Below are 17,138 nucleotides of genomic sequence, written 5' to 3' on the forward strand. Positions count from 1 at the left end.
ATGGTAGCTTGCTAAACTGGCAATTCACGTATATAACATCTATCAAAATTGCACGTGAATTTACAAATCGATTGACACTAACACGCACAAATACTTGCTTACGAGCGTGGCTTTTTGTGCCGAGTGTCGCCAATAAACGGCGTCGAATAAATAATTTTTCCAGCAGCAGATTTTGCGAGTTAAAGCGGCAAACATCAGCTGTGCAGCGTCCTCAATACGATTGTTGTACGAATTAAACCAATAAATTGTTTGAGTGAAGAACCCTTATCTCGCGTCGCATTGAAACATTCACGAATGAAATTCATCGAGAATTTAACATTGCATATTTCGATATGCCTACAATGATATGAATGTGCCAACGTAACTTGATGAAAGTCTAGTTTCGGAGATTTTTTTTTTTCGAGCTGATAGGTGCGGCTTATGAATCGCGGAAGTACGTATTAATGACATTTACACTTCAGCTTGCAACAAATATTGGCTGTCTAGGCTTGGTTCTGTCATGTACAAACAAACGCACCTTGTCCGCCGTGCGTATCTTGTTCGACGAATGTCTTCATGCAAATAGTGAGTTATAGTTATCTTCACGTAATACATTTCTTTATCAATAGCATTTACGTTCAGATTGCATGGGACACAATCACGGACAGCTATCATTGACAACGGCCGGACTATTAGTCATATTGAATGACAAGGTTACGATTAATCACAGTTTACATAATACGACGTAATGATTGTTATCGTGCACAGAAAAATGTAGCCGCGCTCGCAATATTCTCTCGATGTAAACAGAAAAGAAAAAAAATTAATTAAGTGACGGCCGCATTATTGCAAGCGAACTACCGTGACCACGGTAACTGCTTGCTTCCGACTACGCAGACACTCTTTGAAAACATGCAATTTTATTGCTACAATGCAGCGCAGCGAGGGCAATAGTAGAATGTATATACATGAAGTATCACAAAGGTATTGTATTATATTACCATTCAGCTGCGTTAGTTTTACGAGTTTATACGAATCGACTTTTTTCTTATCAAAATGTAATTAACATCTTTAAAGGAGATAACTTAATAATTACATCTTTTTATTTACATAAAAACTCTGCTTTAAATTATCGAAAGTAATTATGGACATCGATTTGCTCAGACTATTTTTAGGAATCCATAGAAGTTTCAATAAACATTAAGATTACGAGTAGGCACGTATGAAATAGATAAAAGATTTGATTTAATGAGCACTTAGATAAAAGTTTCGCTTCAGTTATATCTACTAGAATTCCCACGGGTCTTAACTAGATGTATTTATGATGCAACGTGAGCTAAAAAGGATACAACTTGATATTTCTTGGCATCGTAAGAAGACGCTTGCACGTCGTTAGCGTAATGAGGAAGATTTTGTTGCCCATTTTACGCTTCATCTAATTAAGGTCGCCCTCGTCGACAGATTTTTCTTCCACCTGCAACGTGTTGATCATACACGACGGCTGTATATGTAGAGTATATGCTCCACATATGTATGAATTTTCTCCGATTAATCAAATCTTTTTTCTTAAATACACAATGTATCACTAAAGAATTTTTTCCATTTTAATTAATATAATTAAAAAAGTTACTATAAAAATGATTATACACTCAATGGTGCAAAAGCATCGTCAACATTCTAGAAGAAACCAGGTATATTAAAAATTAAAGTTATATATTAAAGTGATAATTCATACAGAAGTATGAAAGCCGGATTTGACAATGAGTGTTCATATTTATATGACAATCGTTAATAATACAAATAACAAACGTTTTAATCTTCATTAGATCATCTTATTAACATCATGATAATGTTATAATGTAAATATAAAATAGTGTCAAAAATTAAAAATCCCGAAATATGATCGTAGCACAAATCAATTGTAATAGTTAAGCTTACACACAACTCGGACACATGACTGGCACGATCACCAATAAAGAGAGGTTTTGTTGCTGAATATTATAATAAGTTGACATTTTAATCAGAGATTTTTATACTCTATTTATATTTTGCATGAAGCTTTGTAACAGAATTGTTTTAATTTTTAACATTATTTATTCCGGCTTTCGTGCTCCTGTTTATTACTTTGTATTTAATCTTTAAGTTTATTTATTATTTATTAATTAAAATTAAGTTTTAAAAGTGCATTAGATGCATTTAAGAAAACTTGGCTAAATAGAATATTTTTGTAGTCATTCTGAAAGTCTATAGTCATTTTTTCCGTATCACTATCTTACTCGAGTTTACGCTATTTATAGTATATATCCAATCATCATTATTAAATGATATCTATAATCGTTTGCCGAGATATGCTTCCCATGAGATTTTCGGCCAGAGTTTTGGGTAAGGAATTCCAAATTTTTTGAATGTGCTAAGATAATTGCTTTAAAATAAATATTTGTGTTTCTCAAAGCTTCATCTTTGTTGAAGATATTTTCGAGATGTTTTCAATCAGATTTATATTTAGAGATTGGAAAGGCTAATCCATCGATCAATATTATTTTTAATTTATAAAAATTCTATAAAATTTTATGGTCTTGTAGAAAGCATTAATAATAATGAATTGTTACACTAAGTAAATATATTTTAGTGAATATAATATATTTAAAAAAAAATATGTATATACATATATAGCTTTAATTTTTAATATACTCAGTTTCTCTCAAAAATGATTAATAACGTTCTTGTATTACTAATTGTATTAAAAAACTGTATTGTATTAAAAAAAGTGTAATTATCTGAAACATACCTAACATTATTTTCGAGTTGGCTTTGCGCTAAAATATGCTGAATCTTCGGAATAATAGAACAACGGTACAACGATGTATGTGGAATTGTTTTTATGACGTCAAAGAATAGCACATACTTTTTACGCTGTGTTATTGTGAAACGGACGCGTATTTCAGATATTTATTTTTGTCATTCCATTTAGGTTTCTCGATTTCCAACACGTTTATTTTAGTTTATCCAATTCGCATCTACATGGTCGAAGACCTCGAACAGCTGTTTTCATTGAAACTCAAATCGAAGTTTAAACCTAACTATGTTAATCACAGTTGGGATTTTGATATGTTGGAGAAGAAATGTACTTATATTTAAAAATCAAACATACAAACATGCTATATAAAGCATATAGTATCTAAAACTTCAAAAATCCAACAGGAACGATGCTTGATAAAAAGCGTTTTTACTTCGCGAATTTTAATGACTCAATTGTGTATATCAAAAGTAAACCTTTATGTACAATTACGTCATTCGTGTCTTGCGCAATTTTTTCTTTGAAGTACTAGGAGTAGTTAAATATTGATCTCTATTTTTTCTTTTTTTTTAACACACAACTTTTTAAAGATGTTAAAGTATAGATTAAGGTGGTACAATTTTATGATAGGTATAATTCTGACCATAATAAGATCTAAATTCAATTTCAAGGTTCAAGTTGGTAATCTCATTACGAGGAAGGTACTAAAAAAAGGATACCATTAAACAAGAAAAAATTAACTTCGAAGAGTGGACATAAATCTTATTTTGTTTAGAATTATATTACATTAGAAACTATACTACCTTAGCTTATATAATCACTTAATCATTTTTGTATATTTATAAAAGTCCAATTTGTGTTATTATTGATTGTAGCTTGTTATCATGCTTTTCACGAGATTATAGTTTTTTATGAGATCTTCATAAATATAAAAATGACATGAAAATTAACTCGAGACACGAACGACCTATCATATGTAGTAAAAGAAAAACATTGTGAATATTAAAAGAGTAATAAAAAAGTACGATTTATTTTTCGATGTCACACACGAGTCCTCGAGTATACTTTTAGAGAAAGATCAAGAGGGCACTGAGTCGATTGCGAAAAGAAAGCTAATCAATTTTGTTCATTGCTTCTTGTAGAACCAAGCGCGATACATTTACAGATTACAGAAATTCATTGAGGTATTCGAACTCATCATCAATATATTTTAATACGCGCTCCATTTATCATGCTCATGATACCGAGGCGGTATTCTATTATGGCGATATTCTATATTCTGTCCTGCGAGATCATAAAGCACAGGTCATATTTTGTGTTTCCGTATACACAATTCATAAACCTGTTTTATCGGACCGAGAGTAGTTTTGCAAGCGAAAAATTGTTATTTATGCGCACTGTTGTCGTGGATTTATGCGAAATTCTGCTGCGAGAATCATTTCTCGCTGACAACGTAATCCAAGATTACTGACTAAAGGTTAGAGCGAAGTTATTACTTCTCGTGTGGACGCGACGTAGAATAAAGAGGACTCTTTGCGCTCGAGTCCTCTGAGGTGAGAAATCTGTAACTCGCTTCTAATGAAAGTTTACGGTTCTCATTACAGTTTCGACGTGGAAAATGGCGCCTCAACTTTGGACGGCGGCGCCGGCGGTGGTGGCGGCGCCTCGCCAAGCGCGGGGCTTGTTCTCCAGACGCTGCCCCAGAGGAGGGAGAGTTTCCTGTACCGGAGTGACAGCGACTTCGAGATGTCGCCGAAGTCGATGTCTCGAAACAGCTCCATCGCCAGCGAGAGGTAAGCATCCTATTATTTATTAAATTTTTTTTTTCTCCGCGGTCTCTTCCTTTCTACCCCTTGCGACGACGTTATAAATCGATTATCAGTAAATCGGGGCTTATATGAATAACGAAGATAGATTGGTGAAGGTTGTTTCGACGCTGCTTGGGCGAAAAAATCCATAATACTCTTTTTTAAACGCAATCATGAAGGAGGATTTATCAGCTTTATGAAGAATATTGATGGAATGTGAAAGAAACATTTATTTACTTATTATAAAACGCGACACGTGATTTTAATGATATTTATCATATCATACTTTATTGTCTGCTCGTGAATGCACGCATTAATCAAATAATTTTGTAATCTACTTTTTTCCTATTTATTGAAAAGAACTATTTTTCTAAAGTCTCTAGAAATTTAGCTAGAACATCCGAAAATCCGAAAATAATTTTGTTTGATTATCAAAATAATTATATAAGACGCTTAAATATAATGAGCAATGCTGCAAAAAATTTGACATTCTTACAACTAATTTGAGTATTTTACATAATTATTTTGATGATCCAACAAAGTTATTTTTAGTTTCTGTATCTAGGTAAATTTTTGGATATTTTAACGAATTTCTTTCATGCACGGAGAGAACGATTTTACTGAAGGATCTAAAAGTTTAACTAGATACAGGTCCGAAAATAAATTTTATTAGATTATCAAAATAATTTTGTAAGACGCTTAAGCTGATTGTTAGAATGTCAACATTTTTTGCCGCATTGCTCATTACGTTTGACATAATCGTCCTACATAAAAATTTTGATAATCCAACAAAATTAGATTTTCAAGCCTGTATCCAGCAAAAGTGTTCTCTGTGTGTAGTTAAAAGTTTTATTCACAAGAAGTTTGACGATTAACTTACTTCGTTATAAGTTGCAAAAAGAAAAATTTACATGAGAAATACTTAACTACAGAAATGTATATATTTATAGATTTATTTTATAGTTTATCTTTTACATGCAAAGAAATCTAAAGTTCGACATTTCACTTCAAACGTATTTTGTAGAAAATGCATAATTATACGAGCGTTGAAGCAGCGTTCGTACAATTAAAAATATACAGAACACAAATTAACACAATTTTGCACAGGAAGAACCATTTCGCCCTATTTATTTATTCAAATCGCATTGTGCGAATTATTGATTTACAATGATGCAAATTGTTCGCTTAAATTTCAAAATAATATTGTAATATACACATGTGTTACGAAATCTATATGCATGCGTGCACATTGTAGCACTTTCTGCAATTGTACGATTGAAAATTTCATCGCGTGTTCGTTCGGTCGTAAATTAATCATAATGTACGTCGCTTCGCTATTTACTCTGGTTACCAGTACGTACTATTGGTACTAAACAGTACTAGTCTGTAATATCATTGGAGGTTGTGGGAACGTTTTTGTGGCAACGAAGAGAACGCGAATATCGATAATGCAGGTGCCTTCTTCGTAGATATCATAGCTTCAGACGGAAGCCGATAAAATAGAGAACGGAAGAGACCTTTGTTAATGGCGCCAACAATACTGCCGGCATAATACCCGGCAAGATACGTTATCTTCCCTTGAAATAGTTGGATGATAAACGACTCAGATGATTAACGGCTGTATCAATTATATACGCAAAAATTGTATACTATTAATACTTATACTGTTTTAAATACAATTTTATCATTGGTAATTAAAAAATAGATTTTTATTTTTGTAATGTACGAACGTGTGATATCTTCGTTGTCTACAATTGTGATTTATGCGTGTAACAATGTCATTTGGTCCCACAACTGTACATACGTAATCAGTCTTCGTAATTTATCTTCGTGCTTTTGTGTATCTTGACAAAGTATCGTAGCTTTTTGATGACGGTGATGCTTACTTGGTTCTTACTTACTTTTTCTCTCACACATAGATATCATTACTTCACTTGCATACACATATACTTGCATACGTTCGAATCGTTTACAGCAGGATGATGTTTCCAAATATGTTATTATCCTATAATAAAATCGAAATAATAATAAAATAATGATATTTATTTATAGAAATGAATTATGTATACACACACAGAAAGAAGAACGATTTTGCGAAGTAACTAAAACTTTAGATGCAAATATAGATCTGAAAATAATTTTTGTTGGACCATAAAAATAATTACATAGGTATCTCAAATATAATGAGTAAGGCTGTAAAAAGTTTTAATATTCTAGTAACAAGTTCGTGCGTGCTACATAATTATTTTGAGAATCCAACAAAATTATTTTCAGATCTGCATCTATAAACTTTTAGATACTTCAACGAAATCAACATTTCCCTGTATCCGCATTTTCTCAATTCGAGAAACTGCAGACCTAAATTTTGATTCATCTTACGCAACGTTTGATATCTTGAGATGATATCGTACTGACGTAAAGTGTAATTTGGAAGCATCATCTATCTGCTGTTGTCTATTTAAGTGTTTTACCGTCGCTAGTGGGTGTTGGGGTTTGACGATATGATGTATGTGATCCTTGGGTTGCAGGTTCAAAGAGACAGAGCTTCCTGTCGAGCGAGCGTATGTACTCGATCCTATTATCTAACACTCATTTTTGTTTTATTCCACACTTAGATTCCACACTAACAAGTCATTCAACACCCCCGTATATGATCACCAATGTAAAGCAACATCCTAATAATTAACCTAATATTTCACTAATATAATTTTACGTGGGCGACCACTCTGTTTCCCGAATAGTAATGATAAACGTGCATGTTACGTTTCCGTGTGAAATTTTTTATCTCTATTACGATTTTATGTTTTAACGTTGCGAATATTGCTACCTTTGTCGTTAAATTTAATTAATTCCTATTTTAATTAAATACATCTCTTACAAACGTGATTGCGTCATTTTGCTACTAGGTAAAATATATCCAGTCGACATCAACTAAAAGTAATATAATATAATATTAATGTAATTTCGTACTCAACAATAAATGTAATATAACATATGGTATCACATAATAATTACATTGTTGAGTGAGAAAATATAATTAATATGTTAGTTTAGTTGGTACTGCAAAATATATAATGTAATTAAATAATTATTAATTATTAATTATTAATATTATTATCAGTCCAAGATGTTAAAAAAATTTTGTTAATTGATCGTTAAAGGTTTACAGACTATATGATTGTGCAATCTACGCTTGTAAGTCTTATGACTTGTTGGGATTTTTTATTGTTTTTAAATTATATCATCAGTTTATATATTTCTCCGATAATTTCTCTTTGGTGGTCGCAAACTTGGACACAAGATCGCATCGACCTCATTTATACGCAATGAATACACACAGCTTTAGCATTAAAATCATGCAAATTTCGCGCTTACACAACAGCGACATTGCTTTACGAAATATTACGTAATATTGCTGATTTAGAGCGTAGATTTAGGTGGCTAAAATGGGCATAATCCATGTTGAGTCCCGTCATCATTTCTACATTATAGAGACATTGTAAAAAAAAAGGGATTATACTCGTTGCGTAATAATTAATATTCTCTTGCTGCTTTTCGCCGGTCTTTCAGTTCAGAGTTGGAAATGTCGAATATATCGCGTACTATATTTACGCTTGCCTATTATCGTGTCTGGCAAATTTTGTTATTCTTATACGGTAAAATACGTACAATACAGTAATGTTGTTTGATCGTCAGATTACGATAATCTTTCACGTTTTGCGAGTTAAGCATAAGTATTACTAACTGCATGTTGAATATAGTTGAACGTTATCAAATAAATACGAATATTCTTATTTTCAGGATATTTACCGATCAGTACAGGTAAGTTGCATCATCACGTAATTTAAGTATCGTAAGTTAAGTCGTTCGCGATGTCGTTACAAGCTGCAGTATGATTGGATGATTGTGTCTCGATTGTCGATTAACGTTCAATTTACTGTTCCATGTCCGTCATATAAAATCCATTTATTTTAAAAGAAAAAAACTTTAACACGAATTGTTTGTTCATCGGAGTGTAATAGTACGCTTTGAGAGAATAAAATTGCGGATGCTTCTCGCACGGAGTTGCAATAATAGTTCATGAAAGTATCACATTAAATAATAATTTGCGAAAGTATTACGAAAACACGTTAAATAATAATTCCTGGAAGTATCATTGCACAAAAAATGGAAGAAAGCATTTTTTTTTTTGTAATTTGTTAATGTTATCATCTTTTGATATAGAATGCGACATAGCTACTATAATCATAGATTAGAATTTGTGCATTATGTTTCCTCGCGATTATTGCGCTGTATATACATCTCCTATTATTCTGTCAGACGTATTACGACGACAGAATTTTGCATGCGACTCTCATTTTACGATAGAATAAGTGCAACGTGAGTGCACACGAGTGGAACTGCAGGGCTATGCAAATATTTTTATCTAAAGTGATATTAACGCACGGATTGATAATGTAGGACGCTTTTCACTTGCATCTGCCGTGACGCGTAAACGCCTACCGTCTTTCGGAGGAACTTGTATTATAATTTATATTTTATACGATGATAAAAAATGGAAAGAAAGAAAAGATCCGCATGGTTACCTGTAAATAGGTGATACACTAAATTAGATCTTTACATATCGAAATTATATCTTAATGAATTAACATAAATAAAACTGGGAAGGTATTCTGATATTTTATTTTACATTTCTGAAGGTTATTAATTGTTATTAAATACAAGAAAGAATAATTTTGCTGAAATGTCTAAAAATGTAGCTAGATGCAAATTTAAAATTGCTTTTTTTGTTGAATTATAAAAATAATTATGTAGGAAAGATAAATATGAGGAATACTGAAAAAAATGTTGACATTCTAAGTTAACCATCTTGGGCGTTCTATATAATTATTTGAATAATTCAACAAGATCATTTTTAAATCTGTATTTAGTTAAATTTTTAGGTGCTTTAAAACTGCGTTTTTCCTTGCAACAGTTAACTTGCTGATAATTCCTCGCGATTGAAAATTTGCATTACTGAATAAATGGTGAATGGACGATTTAATTATTTAAGTTCTTCAATTGTTACGAGTGAAAAGGTGAAATTATCACTAAACTTCGCGTCCATGGACATTGCGTCTGACGGGCCTGAAATTAGATTTTCCGATAAGCGCAACGATTATTTCCGGCGTCACTACTTAATCACCGTTAACGACACTTCGTGGACATGCCTGTGTACATGCGATCGTTTGTACCAACTTCAATTACCAACTTCGTTTACGATCGTGCGGGAAACGACCTACGCTATTTTCGAGACGTGCCGAAAGGTAGGATTGACATTGCGCTTACGAGAGGAAGCTGTCCTATCCCAGTGTGGAGCTTTAATTTCGTTACCTCTTCTACAACGATATATAGAAATTTATGCCTCGCAATATATTCGCAATCGGCGAACTAATGCAACGCATCCATTTAATTATAAGACACAAATTGTTCGGAATATTGCCAGAGTTACGCGAGAGCGATCCATCACAGTCACGTGTTTCAATCTTGTGTATCTGGAGAGCGTCCAATTTAAACTTCTCCGATTCAATGAAAATAGTTGAATGGCTCATCTAAGTGATGAAATTAACTTTTGAGCGCTACACAAGCAATATCATCTGATAATCCTTTAGAAAATCTGTTAGATCGTCTCAGATTTTCTATTGATTGTATTTGATTGTATTTGAAAAAAAGTGACAAATTTACTCGCGAACGGAATTCCTCTGTTCGTAGAAAAAGTGACTGTATAATTGGCTGTATTGTGTCATGTGTGCTTCTATGACCTAACCCCCGTGACCTAGCCGACGATATAAGCTAGACAGACTGAATGCGTTTAATTATTGTGTTCGTTAGTCTTCTACGTTGTTTCACGCGATCCCGGCGAGCCATAACAGAATTGTTTACTCGCGCTACGAATAATTGTGTACGTGGAACTTTATCGCTCTAATTTTTTCGTTCCAATACAGCACATAATTTCAAGATACGTTCTCAAGACATTTAGAGAACTTTCCTAAAAATATTCTAAGATGTCCTTTAGATAAAGTATACTACTAGTATATATGGGATGGCATATTTTCTTTAAAACTCGCCTTCCCAACAGTAAATATACTCTAGAGATTTGTTTTCTGTGGCTGAACTAGTAATACTTTGGAACTTAAAGTGAAATAGGTATATGTTTGATATTCGACGAACAAACAAGAAAGAAAGTTTTAATATATACTATTATAAATATAAGAATAAAAAAACAGACTTTTAGCGAGATAAATACTTGCAGAAATCCGAAAATGTTATTCACTTTTTTCATGTTGTAAAATCACGTGAGAGAAGCGAATATAAAGGATGCGTGAGAGGAGCGAATATAAAGCGAATATTTATATAATGCTTTCCAGGAAGGACCCAGTCAGACACAGTGTAAGACTGTGAATCGTTTCAGCTTTGTTTAACATAGGCAAACCACAAGGATGTAATGATTCACTATGTTACATTGTGTCTGACTGTGTCTTTGCTGGAAAGCACTCTAATTACACATTCGCAATTACGGAATTGGAAGTGCTTCTGTAACCAGACGATTGTTTTCTTAAGTTTTTTTATTACGTAATTTGATGTGGGGCAGTTTCACGCGAAAAAAATAGTATATACAGTGAATGCAAAAATATTCGCACAGGGGAAATTTTTTTATAAAAGAATTCTTATTCGTAGAAAATATTATAAACATTAATTAGCAACTTTATACAATGAGTATATTCTGTTCTAACATAAACAAAAGAGTGTTTATAATTTTAGAAAAATTTCTCGACTGTACGAATTCTTTTTGTGCGTGTAAATAATACAATTTTTAATTTTTGTTTATTTTTATAAGAAAGTGTATTTTAACTATTACATGCCTTTTTAATTATTTAATTAAATATTTAATTAAATTCAATTATTACATGTCTTTTTAGGTAAAATGATTTTGAAAAATATAGAAGTTACTTTATTCTTTGTTAATGAGTTGCTAATGTTTATTTTTTAAAATAAAATTTAAAAAAAAATATCTACTCTGTACGAATATTTTTTACTGCATACGCAAAAAATTATGCCAACCGCAGGTATCGTACAAATTTTCTAAAAAATCAATATTGACCGACGTATATCAAAAGTCTAGATGGTACGACCATTCTTTTTTTCATAGATGAATTTATTCTCGTGTTTATGCAATACGGGCTGTAGCGAAGGATAGAAAGAAAGAATACGTAATTTTTGAAAAATGCAAATAGTGCTTTAGCATATGTAAATTGTTTACGTAATTCGTTTATACTTAAGACACAAGACATATTCACGATGTGAATAAACAACTCGACTGCCAATATATATACTCTCTGTGGTATGCAAAATATTTAAGTATCTTCTGCAATTACAAAAAAGTGATTTACAATTGTCAAAAAATTTTTTTTAGGTTGTTACATTGTTTCTTAAGCAATAGTTCGTACTTGTCAATAAATCTTGAAATCTTGTTTATATGATATGCGCTAGAAAGATCAAATATTCTTAGGTGGATCTTAATGATTTTAAGATTAATGATAAAGTATTTGTATATGCGGAGACACATTCGAACATGTTCATTAACTTTTTTGTGCCAGAGAAAAAAACACGCGCTCGCTTTGCAGTGACTTGCATAATGCTCGACATATTTGTTACGCACGAATCACTTTACGATCTTGCAAGCAGCAGAGATTGCGCGTAGAAAGATAAAAAAATATTTTTCTCTTAATAAAGAGAGCTTTGTTATTCAGATTTCCGTCATTAATTTTGGAATTTTTAGCACGATACAAACAACGTAGCAAGAGCAAAATACAGAGAACGAAATATTAGAAAGTGATCGCGAAGAAGAAGTTTTTGGGACTATCAAAAATAATTGAGTCACTAAATTAAACAAGAAATCACAAACGCTCATCACGCTTTATGATTGCTTCTAATATAGTTGATGGTAGTGTTAAAATACATTGAATAGGTACCCGACGAACGTTTCTCTCTATATGCAGATTGAGCGGCCACAATTAAAACAGTCTGTTGGCTACGCATTGCGGTGCTATATGTAGTAATAATTACATACAGCAAAATCTACTGTAAATAGATGGAAATTATGCATTGGAATATAATGTAGATATAAATTGAAGTTGTTATTAGAGAAGGAATATTGCCATACTCCTGTTATTCGGGGACATTTTACTTTATAATCGTGAAATTATTTTCCGTATTATTCTAAGGTTAAATATAACTATGTAACATTTTATGTGAACAATAGGATAAGATGATATAATTTCGAACATGATATACTTCTGAACGAAATAAGATTTGATTACAATTTTTAAAGTTTAAGTTAAGTCAATTTTTTCCTATTTGTGATGTCACTCTTCAGTATCCTATTCACAGACTGAGAACAGGGTTGTCAAACTTGGACCTCGAAATTAGATTCAAATCTTATTTTGTTCAGAATTATTCGAAATTATACCATCTTGTCTTATCTTGGAGACCTTATAACACAATTTGATCGCGAGCAATTTTTTCAAAATTTTGATTATTAATCCTATAAACAAAAAAAGAAAGCTATATTTTTTCTGTGTGTATATATATATATATATATATGTGTGTGTAATTTCATTTTATAACTTATATAGTCTCACTTCGTAATTTTAATTAAGATTATAGAGCGAGATAATATATACACAGGGAAAAAGTATATCTTTTTGAGTAATTACTTAATGTAATCGGGACAGAGATCCCGAAATCAATATAAAATTCATTTAAAATCCCGATAATCCGATAATTACATATGCAACTACGAGAAATAATTATGTGATATTAGATAAAATCATTTATTTTGTCAAATGACTTCATATATAGTGAAGAACATTATTTGTCATCAGATGAAATTGTATAAAATCAAATGAAATCATGTAATTTGTGGGATATTTCAGCTAATGGTTACCCCCTTCGTATCTTTCTCTCATACTCGTAAAATTTTGACAAAACCGCTCGTAGATAGATTGTATTATGGGATCTCTACTCTTATATCTAAATGAAAATGACATTCAAAGCATATTTTCGAATCCACGTGTGCACAAGTTGTCGGCATATAGACGCTTCTACTGAGACGGAGATCAATTCTGAATTGATCGAGGAACCTATAGTGGACGAGGAACCTGTGTTGAATATCCATGTAAAACATTCGTTACAATTTCTCGGAAGTAACTTTCCATCTTCTCTACCTGATGAGCTTCCGCAGCTGTGTTTCTGCGACTTTGTAACTCTATAGCTCCATAACTCTGTAATCGCAACCGTCACGAACGGACATACGTCAGCGGCGCGGCATCGCGGCGCGTAAGCCACGCGCACACATGCAGACCTATCTCTATTCATCCGTCTTATCACCTGAGAGAACGGCAGCTCCATTCTCGTTACATACGCGAAGCGGAAGGAGCGAGCGGAGCGACGGGGGTGCCCCAGGTTGCGCAGTGCCGGCGCGCGCACGCTTCCCGCGCAAATCGTCGGCCGTCGGGAAATCCCCCCCACCTCACCATCCCTCGTAGGGATCCCCGCGAGGGAAATCTCTGCGAAACCAGAACACCCCGGCCAGTTCGACATCGCGGCAAACACGAGGTGATCGACGGCGACATAAGACCGACTCTTGCGCGTAGCTTTTCTCACTCATCGCGCGAAAGTACGAATTTCGCGCTGATTTGTGCGGCGAATGCGTGTAAGTCGCGCGTGTCTATCTCTTTTTTTCTTTTTTATTTTTTCTTTTTCTTTCTCGCGCTGCCGAATTCCTCGGAAGTACTCCCCCGCACGCGAATCGTTCCGCGAAAAGACGTTGACCATCAACTGCGCGCAAGATCATAAAGATCAAAGCTCTCAAGCGAGAAAGAGAAGAAAGTTTCTTGACGTGTCTGTGCGAGACTCGAACGGCCGGCGAAAGGGGGCTTCCCCGCGGGAATGTGCCGGCGCGGCGGGATTCGGATAATTTCAGAATCTGCGAAAATTCTATAAATATTGGCGGTGCACGCCGCAATTTTTGCGTTTTTAAAGACGGACTAGAATATGCGATTGTATTAATTGTGATAATTGAGTTGCATTAAATCTGAAAATTAAGGTGAATTCGTTTTAATAAAGGTTACGAATAAAAATTAATAATTTTTAAAATATAATAAAAAAAGTTGAATCTCTCTTTGCTTTTGACATAATCGCTTTAACTCCATCTGTCACAAAATGGAAAAGTTAATTCTGGAAGAGATATGTATAATTCATATAATATTATATAATGAATATAATTCATATAAATATTAAGTTTGTAAATATAGCGAAAACAAATAGATTTTGTGAGAAACGAGGATGTATTTTATAGCGTTTATCGTCATCGTTTAAGATTGCTTGCGTTTAACTTAATTGCTGCGCGACATAACGATATCTTTCACGATATCGGCTTTTTATTATACGAATAATTAGGCACGCGATTATGAAGAAAAAAATGTTATGGATTTTTTCGGGAGAAAAATATTCGCATACGAGCACGACTCATCGCGAATATTGAAAGTTCCAAATTATCCTTTGAAGTCCGCTTAACGAGATAGTTGAATATACAAACAAGTTGGAATTGCTAGATCAATCGAAAGCTGAGGGTAGTAATGCTGTTTGTAGTTTGTACATGGAGTGCACGCTGAGAAGAGAAATTCTGTCCACGCGGAAATGGGAGTTTTTACTGATCGATCATGAAATATGCTTTAGTTCTCGTAAGATATTATTGATTTAACGATAGCTAATCTAACAGTTATTTGGAACTTGTTACCACGAATTATATCGCAATATAAATTCGTCTGTTCTTCTAACGCGTAGCGCCTACTTGTCTATGACGTATTTATCTTATCAATCATCTGTATCGCTTCAATTATAAGATATTCGACGTACTAAGATTAAAAGATATTACACCATAATAAGAGTTGTGACATAAAAGAGCCTTTTTCTGAAAATCTTGATTAATTCTTTTACTGACGTATATTTTCTATCCGATAATGCTCTGATTATTTGTAAAACATGCAACATTCTGTTAAAACAAGAAAGACATTAAACGTCGAGTGTCATGACGAAATAAATCTTGCAATGATTTTCTGATAATATCGCTAGAAGCTAATGAATAATCTGATAAAGGAATAAAAACTATAATTGGACTTGAACGATTATCATTAATGCAAAACGACGATAATGTTGTTTTAATTGACTTGTTTGATGTCCTTTTGAGAGAATAAGAACAGCCGCATCTAGATGAAACTGCAGAGCACTATTATGTAACAATGACGTTTATCACGGAGTATATTTCGTTAGAATCTCAGTGAATCGTAATAAAGCTCCCCATTGTGTTAATCCGACGTGACACGATTTAGTATGGTTTTGTATTACATCATCGCTGATGTAACACGGAGCTTTTGAAGTGCTCGCAAATGAAGCGATCGCAACGACGTCGTGATCGCACAGTTGCAAGCAATGGCCAATCACAGAAATATGGATTATGTGTCATTTGTAGTGCGATAACAATATTGTGGTCATTGTGAACGTTCTCCACTCAAGCTGTCTTTACGAGCTTGTCATTAAACTATAAGTACTTCGAGAGCGTTATTACATTGTTATCTACAGTATGTTTACTGAGTTCTATAAATATTGTGCGGGAAATCTATCGAACTCTATCTAACCATTCTCATTTTGAAAGAAACGTCTATCTTTTATGTTATGCCGTAGATAAGATATTGAATGTCGATCTATCTTCTTTTCCCCTATACGTTAGAGTCTTTCTGGAAAAGAAAATTTCTTTACCGCAAAATATATATGTTCATTTGATTGGAAGTAATATGATCGCGTGTGTTAAGATTTCCTCGTGTTCGGCTGTCGGGTATTAGGCTATTGGAAATACAATCATCGGCGAAATGTCAATTAAGTGTCGATATTATGACTTTTGGCCTCGATCTCGCAAGAAGCTATTTGTATAGTTATTTGAAAATCAGAATGAGTCACATTTGAGAGAATTTTCCGGATATGGTTTGGCTCACCGAGGCGCGAAAGATGAAAAATTAACATTAACTTCTTATCAAGGAACGAAAAAAAATTTTTTATGTAGATCTTTTTTACACAATTATAAGAATTCTGATATTTTTTACTTGAAGTTTTTAATTAATGTTTTAAAGTCTTGTACTATTATGATCATAAAAAAATAAAATGTAAAAAACTAATATCCTTATTTAACCATAGAATTTTGCGGGTTATCCCAATTTTCGGCTTCCTATAGAGATGTTTCGAAAGAATAAACCCTAAATGGGTTATTTTGATTAAATTAACATAAAATACGTTAGTACATTAAGAGCCACAATTCATGGTTAAGAGTTAACCATGGGTTGTGGAACTGAGCTTAAGTGTGTCTTTCACCAATTTCTAGTTAAGTTACTTGACAGTTAACTCGCAGTAGTAGATTATTGTTTGATTTTATTAATAAATAAATATTTTACTTACATGGC

The 17,138-nt window shown here is 33.1% G+C and overlaps 1 protein-coding gene across 12 annotated transcripts in view; it reads left to right on the forward strand.

Moving 5' to 3' along the window:
- The window catches only part of LOC108749721 (cAMP-specific 3',5'-cyclic phosphodiesterase-like), a 192,396-nt gene that overhangs the window by 115,476 nt on the left and 59,782 nt on the right, over positions 1 to 17,138 (forward strand). For 6 of the 12 annotated variants that reach the window (XM_018488691.1, XM_018488704.1, XM_018488646.1 and 3 more), the window contains exons 2-4: positions 4,381 to 4,569; positions 7,113 to 7,145; positions 8,386 to 8,406. In XM_018488691.1, coding sequence (XP_018344193.1) covers positions 4,381 to 4,569; positions 7,113 to 7,145; positions 8,386 to 8,406 — 243 coding nt within the window. Of the gene's footprint in view, positions 1 to 4,380; positions 4,570 to 7,112; positions 7,146 to 8,385; positions 8,407 to 14,223; positions 14,339 to 17,138 lie in introns of those variants that run through there. The other 6 variants (XM_018488714.1, XM_018488724.1, XM_018488655.1 and 3 more) reach the window with 5 other exon arrangements.

This window comes from Trachymyrmex septentrionalis, unplaced genomic scaffold (genome assembly GCF_001594115.1).
Source record: "Trachymyrmex septentrionalis isolate Tsep2-gDNA-1 unplaced genomic scaffold, Tsep1.0 scaffold11, whole genome shotgun sequence".
NCBI classification, from domain to species: Eukaryota; Metazoa; Arthropoda; class Insecta; order Hymenoptera; family Formicidae; genus Trachymyrmex; species Trachymyrmex septentrionalis.